Raw genomic sequence first — 6,806 nt, forward strand, 5'->3', positions numbered from 1 at the left:
AAGTTGAGAGCTGCAGTTGGTGGCCTTACCCGGGTTCCATGCTGGTTTCCTTGGCCCAGGATATTGGCAACTTCAAGAATGAGCCAGGCCTTTTCTTTCAGCAGAGAAAGCACCTCAGCACCGCCCTGTACTGTGTGGTCATGATGGGTGACACCAGTCTAACCACGTGGCTGTGCTCGTTTTCAAAAGAAAAAAAAATCTGAATATTTTAAGGGCGTTGTGGAAGTTCCTTTTCTCTTTCAGAAGCACAATGAGTATTTGCAAAGCCAGGCTGGTATCTTCCCACACTAAAGCTCTATGGTACAAAGAGAAGCTTGGGCTGTCGGTACTGCTAATGCACTTACATAATGCAGTGATCACTGTACTTACTGTGAAAGTATTTCAGCAGCAATAATGACACTCTGACAGCCTGGCATCTAAGATGATAAAGAACCACAAAAGACTTTGCAAATAGTATTCCCCAAAGCCAGCAGCAGTGCTGACGATAGTGTAATTTGCTGATTAGTGTAATTTAAAATTAGGTGCAGTTTAGACCCACATCATATACTGAAAGACGGAGGCATTCAGGCTGGATAGGAAGTGGAAGGAAGGTCTGTTAAAAGAAGTCTGGAAAATGTCCTGATGGTGAGGTCTAGCAGAAGGAAAAAAATATCCCATTGGAAGGAAATAGTGGAGGCCCGGTGGCACGGGTTATTTAAAAATGAACTAGGGAGAGCCTTAGAGACTAAGCCTACATTGCTAGAGAATGCCTCTTCTCAGCACCAAAGTCTGAGAAGAGAGCTAAGATTACACCGGGACTTCTGCAAGAGGGAGTTCTCTAGCAAAACCTCCACCAGGAGGATTTCTGCACTTACATCTCCAAGACCTAAATCTGTTTAGTAAAATGAAGATCTCTTTGTCTAGGGAAAGGGTATGGCAGGGGGTTCTCTCTCCCTTCTATACCTATGGACCAGGGACATAGTGGGGGAGCAAGACTGCTTGGAGTGACCTTCAGGGATGGCAGACATGGAGCGCTGCAGCCTCTGAGCACAAGCACAGCTCGGGGGGAGTTTGCCAGTAGGACATGCACCTAATTTGTTTCAGGCTTTTAGAGGAGGAGAATCTGAAACATGCAAACTAGGGGGTTTGGTGCTTGGCACTAATGCTGCTTATGTGATTTGCTTGTTTTCGCTTGGGAGAGCTGCCTCTCCACATGCTTTCTCAAGCTAACTCCGCCATTCACTGGATTGCTGCTTCCCTCTGTTGCTAGTTAGTGCATTGCAGGGAAATTGCAGAGTGAAGAAAAGGCTTGGAGTGCAGACATAAAGACTAGAAAGAGCAAGTCTCCCACCTTTGCTTGCTTTGGAGACTTAGCTCAGTATATTGCCAGGTTAGTAATCACCTGGGAGCTACCATGTCCCACCACTGTGCTGCTGGATCGTGTAGTGTAGAATGGGTTGGTTCGCTCCAGGGACCTGATTTTTTCTGTACATTTACCTTCCATGTGAATTGTCACTGAAGTGATTTCCAAAGGATTAGTATGGAAATATACTGTGTCCTTATTTTTTACGCACTGCTGTGACTTTGGCTATATCAGAAATTCCAAGCCAGCTCCAGTTACAGCTCAGCCAAAGCAATCTTTTCGATCCCAGCTTACGGGATACAAGGAAAATAAAAAGCATGCACCAAGACTCATGACAGCCATTCCAAGACAAACAGCAGGTGAACTTGCATATATCCAACCATGCTTTATTCATACTCACAGTTTGTGTTTTGACCACAGTCTCTGAACATATTTTTAGAATTATTATAAATCCAGCTCCTTTCTCTCATCAGTATAAGGTAGGTAAAGGGTACCACAGGCATAACTAGGGGGCTGAAGCCTTGTTGAGAGATGATGCCTAAAAGTTGAGCTGTCCTGTCTCTACTGCAGTCTCTGGAAGGAGACTGGAACATCTTCATCGGAGGAACATCTTCAGTCTGACCACTAACTTTAAGCCTCAGTTTTAGGTACCTAGAAAGCTGTGTTGCTATTTCACATAGCAATAATATGTTCTCCACTACCCTGTCAACTCTAACAGCCCAAAGTGAGATGTGACAATATTCTACAGCCACCTTACAGGGAGATAAGTGCATGAAAACTGTGTGACAGGGCTATTCCTAATTTCTAAATGCTCTTGGCTCATCCCGAGAGGAAGACCTAAGTAACCCAAACAAGCCATACATGTCTTTAAATCTGCATTGTTGAGATGATGAGTAAGGAATAACTCTGTTCCCAGGCAGCTGTGTGGTCTCGCAGTGAGAACACAGGACTGGGATCAGGACTTCCAAGAGTCATTTCCAACTCTCACATCAAGTTGCTGTATATTGCTTGAAGGTATATTGACCTGTTTCTGTCCCTTCTCTCCCCCCCTCCAGTGCACAATGAGAACAGTAAGGCTCATCCACCCTGCAGCAAAGAGGTTAATGTCTGCAAAATGTTTGCGGATCCCCAGGTGCCAACACTACCCAGTGTTATTGTTCATTCATCCCAGATTATTAAATTCATACCTGCAACACAGAGCTTAGAAAAGTAAGCAAGAGCCAGTGAGTTTTGCTGCAGTACACTTGAATCTCAGGAGCAATCCTCAGTGTCCAGCAGCTTGCTAACAAATTTCTTTTCAATGTCCCCAGAGAAAGAGGCACTAAGTCCTTTCACTCTTTTTCTTGACAGCTGCTCAGCCAAGCCAGTGCTCTTCCTGGCTCGCTGCTCTCTGGTTTTGCTCACACACAGGCACCTCCTCGGGAGGACACAGCGTTTACCTGTGGTCCAGAGCAGGGTGCTCTTTCAGACAATGTGAAACAGGTCAGCCCCAGAGCAGCAGCAGCCACTGGCCACTGCATGACGGCTGGTGCCTAGCCAAGTGAGAAACAGCCCCTCGCATTGATGGGGAACAGAATACAGTGAAGCAGCCTGAGGTACCAAGGAAATAGCCAGCCCTATCAGGTGCTTCTTGGGGACAGCAGTGCCCAGAAAAAAGAAGGAGCAGGTAGGTTAGAAATCCTATCTGATGGAGAGAGGAGTCAACAGACAGATAGAAGAGAAACCCCTACCAGCCTTGTGTTGGGGCAGAAGACTAAAAGAGTAACTCCCATTCCCTACACCTGCCAGCTAAGTTTCAGCTCTGAGTACAAACCTGACTCTGCTGAACCCATGGAGCTTGGCAGCCCTGCAGTGCACTCTGGCAGTGAGCAAAAAGCCACAGCATCCTGCCTGTATCTATCCCCACCTCTGTTTTTTCATTCAAAGCTTTGCTGTTTCTCCTTCCACAAGTGCTGTAACTAGATCTAAGACACTTTGGAGCAAACTTTCCCAGATCCTTTAATATCATGTAAGTACCCTATGGAGCAAAGCAGCCACAAATCGCCTTCCAGCTGCATTATTGAGCAACTGGGAGAGGGTCTGTGCTGAATAACTCGCACACACAAAGAGCAAGGGGTTTCCTTTTGTCTTTTTTCTTCCTACCTGCTCTGGCTCCCCAAGCGTTTCGAGTTCCCCCGGAGGTCTCCCGCAGACAGGAGCGGCCTGGGATTGAGGATCTATGTTATTTACTGCACTACAATCAAGTAGCGTCCCGGTCGCCTAGGCAATGACATTGGAGCTGTTGAAAGCTATGTGAAAAGTGTGGCAAAGGCTTGTGTGCTCCTTCCTGGAATACAAGGCAGCTACAAGGGGGTGGGGAATGCTCAGCCAAGCGTGCTGGGGAATTAAGCCGGTCACCGACGCCAAAGCGACTCACAGGGCTAGCTGGCTCCTCAGGGGCTCCAGCAGAGCCAGCCACGGAGCAATGCTGAGCCAGAGACTGTTAGCAGTGTTTAATCATGACTGAATAGGAAAGGAGACTTGATGTATACCACAACAGATTGCTGGTCCGGAGTTAATTCTTGTGCTTGCATTGGTCAAAATGACTCACTCATCTTTGTTGAGGTATTAGAAGAATAGGGGCAGATTGCCTCCATGACCAGCAAGGGCACCGCATTTCACCTAGCTGCTTCCTGCAGTGGGACATCATCCTCCAAAGGACAGTAGGACTGAGTGCCTTTTTCCTTGCATATAACAACTTCATAGGCATTGACCAAATGGAACATATTTTATAACATTCACAAGGAGGCAGCAGGAGTTAAAGAATTTCCCCTCTTTTCTCAGTCTATCTTTGCAGAGGATAATTTATCACACAGACACACAGACTCTGCTGACATCTGAATAGATATGGGAAAAAGTGACTCGTCAAGACGCACTTGGAGTAGCAGTGAATAAAGATTGAGTATTTCCAATTAACAACCATTGTCCATGAGGCGTTCTCCAACTATGGCTCTAATCGTCTGTGCTCTGAGGACCCACTGAATACCTTTTAACTGACACCTGTTTTCATAAGTGGAAGTTTTACTGTTCATCTTCCCTTTAGTCTGCACTCAACCACTTGGGGAAAAAAGTTGGGAAGTTTTCATTACACTCTCTGTTCAGAGGCTAACAGATAAAACTCTGCCCATAGGCACCCACGCATCCTTTTCTGGGGCAGACTGTGTCTTTAGACCAGCTGTCATTTTTCACTCCTTCATTGTGCCTGGGTAGGACCAGAAAATCGATGCCTTTACTAAATGCATCAGAGTTGTTACATTCATTTTGCAGGGGCTAAATATATAACCCATAATGTATCATGAAAACAAGCCTCAAATGTTTGCTCTGATGCTGAGGTTTATTTTTAAAATGGCAATGATTATATTTTTCCAAACACGAATGTGGGATCACTGCTGAACTGCCACACTGCTGTGAACACGTCGGTGCTGCCGCTCAGCGCACGCTGCTGCTCAGCGCGTGAGCCAGGCTGAGCGGCAGGCTGTTGCCTACGAGGGACTCACTGTCCCCCATCGAGCACAACCAAGCAAGCTCCCATAGGGCATGCTTTCAGCTCAGTTTTCAAAGGGCTTTCATCAGCTCAGCTGGTTATTATAAGTAAATGTTTATGGTCGAGTGCAGCTCAGGTACCGAGTGGCAGTTGAACGAGATCAAGTAAGAAAGATTCGGTGTATACCACACGACTGAATGTGGCTCTTCACCTCACCAGTTTGCTGGTCTACTAGGCGATAGTTCAGTATGCAAGAGCAAAGGTGGTGTCCTTGGTTTCTGTGCTCATGGCCTGAAGGACTGACTCATTTTCAGGTCCTAAATGTACCTAGGTGTGCTAGAGTGGGACCTGTGCGGCCAATAAACCCCGTCCTTCCACCTTGCCAGCTGCAGCAATTAAACAAATACTGATTTCAGAGTTTGACCTAGAGCAGTGTAAGTACATCCTCCAGTGAGACTTGCAATGAAATCACTTTTCACACTTCAGGATAGGAAAGAAGGAACCTCAGAGAAACTTGCTGGGACTCTCAGTCCTCTGCAAAGAGGTTGGCTCCTATTTGCCCACAACAACTATCCAGTTGTGATTTTGGCCACATGAAAAGAGAGATAGACAAAGCCTTATCATGGACTGTTAGACTCAGTGAGTAACAGAGGCGGCCAAGGAAGTAGGTACGATTTCAACTGCTATCACTGTTGAGTGGGCTATTAAAACCCCATGATATCTAGCATGAATCGTACATGGGCCAGCACATCCCAGTCTCCGAAGAGCTGAAACAAATAAACCCCGTGGCTAAACCGGCAGGCACCTGCATTATCTAACAGAACATACCCTTCAACATGGGCCACACCGTCTGCTCTCCCTTACGTGATGATTCCTGGATTTTTCTCTCACAAATCTTTATGGTCTTCTTTTCTAAATTCAATTCGCATCCTGTTTACTGATATATTTCATTTGCAATTTGCAGTCTCTCTATAACAGCTGAGAAAACTGTCACAACTTCCTGCCCGTTTTGTTCATTACTATCAATAATTAGTCAGGAAGCCGCATGAGATCAGAAATTAAAACTCAGGAAGCAAGTGGGGACATGCATCCTTCCAAAAAGTCTAGAAAATAAATTAGAGGGAACTCTTCTAATCATGAAAAGGTTTTGCTGACTTTTGTGGACTACAGAAGATGAAGCCTGTGGAAGCAGGGATGAGAAAACTGTTGTCTAATCACACAGCGCTGCACATCGCATCTTATTAAATACCCCATCTGCATAATAATTACTTTCATCTCTGCTTGTGATCACGCACCTTGCGCCGCCTGCAGCCTGGCGCTGACTGACGGACCGACTGAGGGGCTGACTCACTGAGGGGCTGACTGACAGACGGACCGACTGAGGGGCTGACTCACTGAGGGGCTGACTGACAGACGGACCGACTGAGGGGCTGACTGACAGACGGACCGACTGAAGGGCTGACTGACCGAGGGGCTGACTGACAGACGGACCGACTGAAGGGCTGACTGACCGAGGGGCTGACTGACAGACGGACCGACTGAGGGGCTGACTGACCGAGGGGCTGACTGACAGACGGACCGACTGACTGAGGAGCTGACTGACTGAGGGGCTGACCGACGGACCGACTGAGGGGCTGACCGACTGAGGGCTGACGGACCGACTGAGGGCTGACGGACTGACTGGCGGGCTGGCTGGCTGGCTGACTGACTGACTGACCTGTTCCCGCGCATGTCACGTCTGCCTGGGTCCAAAACCTGCGGCGGCAAGTGGCTTTACAGAATTGACGGCTCCTCACACCGATCTTTCGTCAGCTCTTTCCCGGAGCCGCCTCGGAGCCCCCTTCCCGCAGCACGGCCGCCCCGGACCGCGGCCGGCACCCCACGACGGCGAGGAGCCATTGCCGCGCTCCTCCGCGGACTACGACTCCCAGCGTGCCGCGC

At 47.8% G+C, this 6,806-nt stretch overlaps 1 protein-coding gene across 5 annotated transcripts in view; it reads right to left on the reverse strand.

Moving 5' to 3' along the window:
* The window catches only part of TP73 (tumor protein p73), a 54,818-nt gene extending 48,012 nt beyond the window's left edge, over nucleotides 1-6,806 (reverse strand). Inside the window, exons 1-2 of one of the 5 annotated variants that reach the window (XM_068915792.1) lie at nucleotides 6,583-6,806; nucleotides 3,485-3,544 (exon numbers count right to left, since the gene is read on the reverse strand). In XM_068915792.1, coding sequence (XP_068771893.1) covers nucleotides 3,485-3,544; nucleotides 6,583-6,596 — 74 coding nt within the window. In that variant the 5' untranslated portion in view covers nucleotides 6,597-6,806. Of the gene's footprint in view, nucleotides 1-29; nucleotides 149-3,484; nucleotides 3,545-6,582 lie in introns of those variants that run through there. The other 4 variants (XM_068915793.1, XM_068915797.1, XM_068915794.1 and 1 more) reach the window with 4 other exon arrangements.

Source organism: Struthio camelus, chromosome 21 (assembly GCF_040807025.1).
Source record: "Struthio camelus isolate bStrCam1 chromosome 21, bStrCam1.hap1, whole genome shotgun sequence".
Taxonomy (NCBI): domain Eukaryota; kingdom Metazoa; phylum Chordata; class Aves; order Struthioniformes; family Struthionidae; genus Struthio; species Struthio camelus.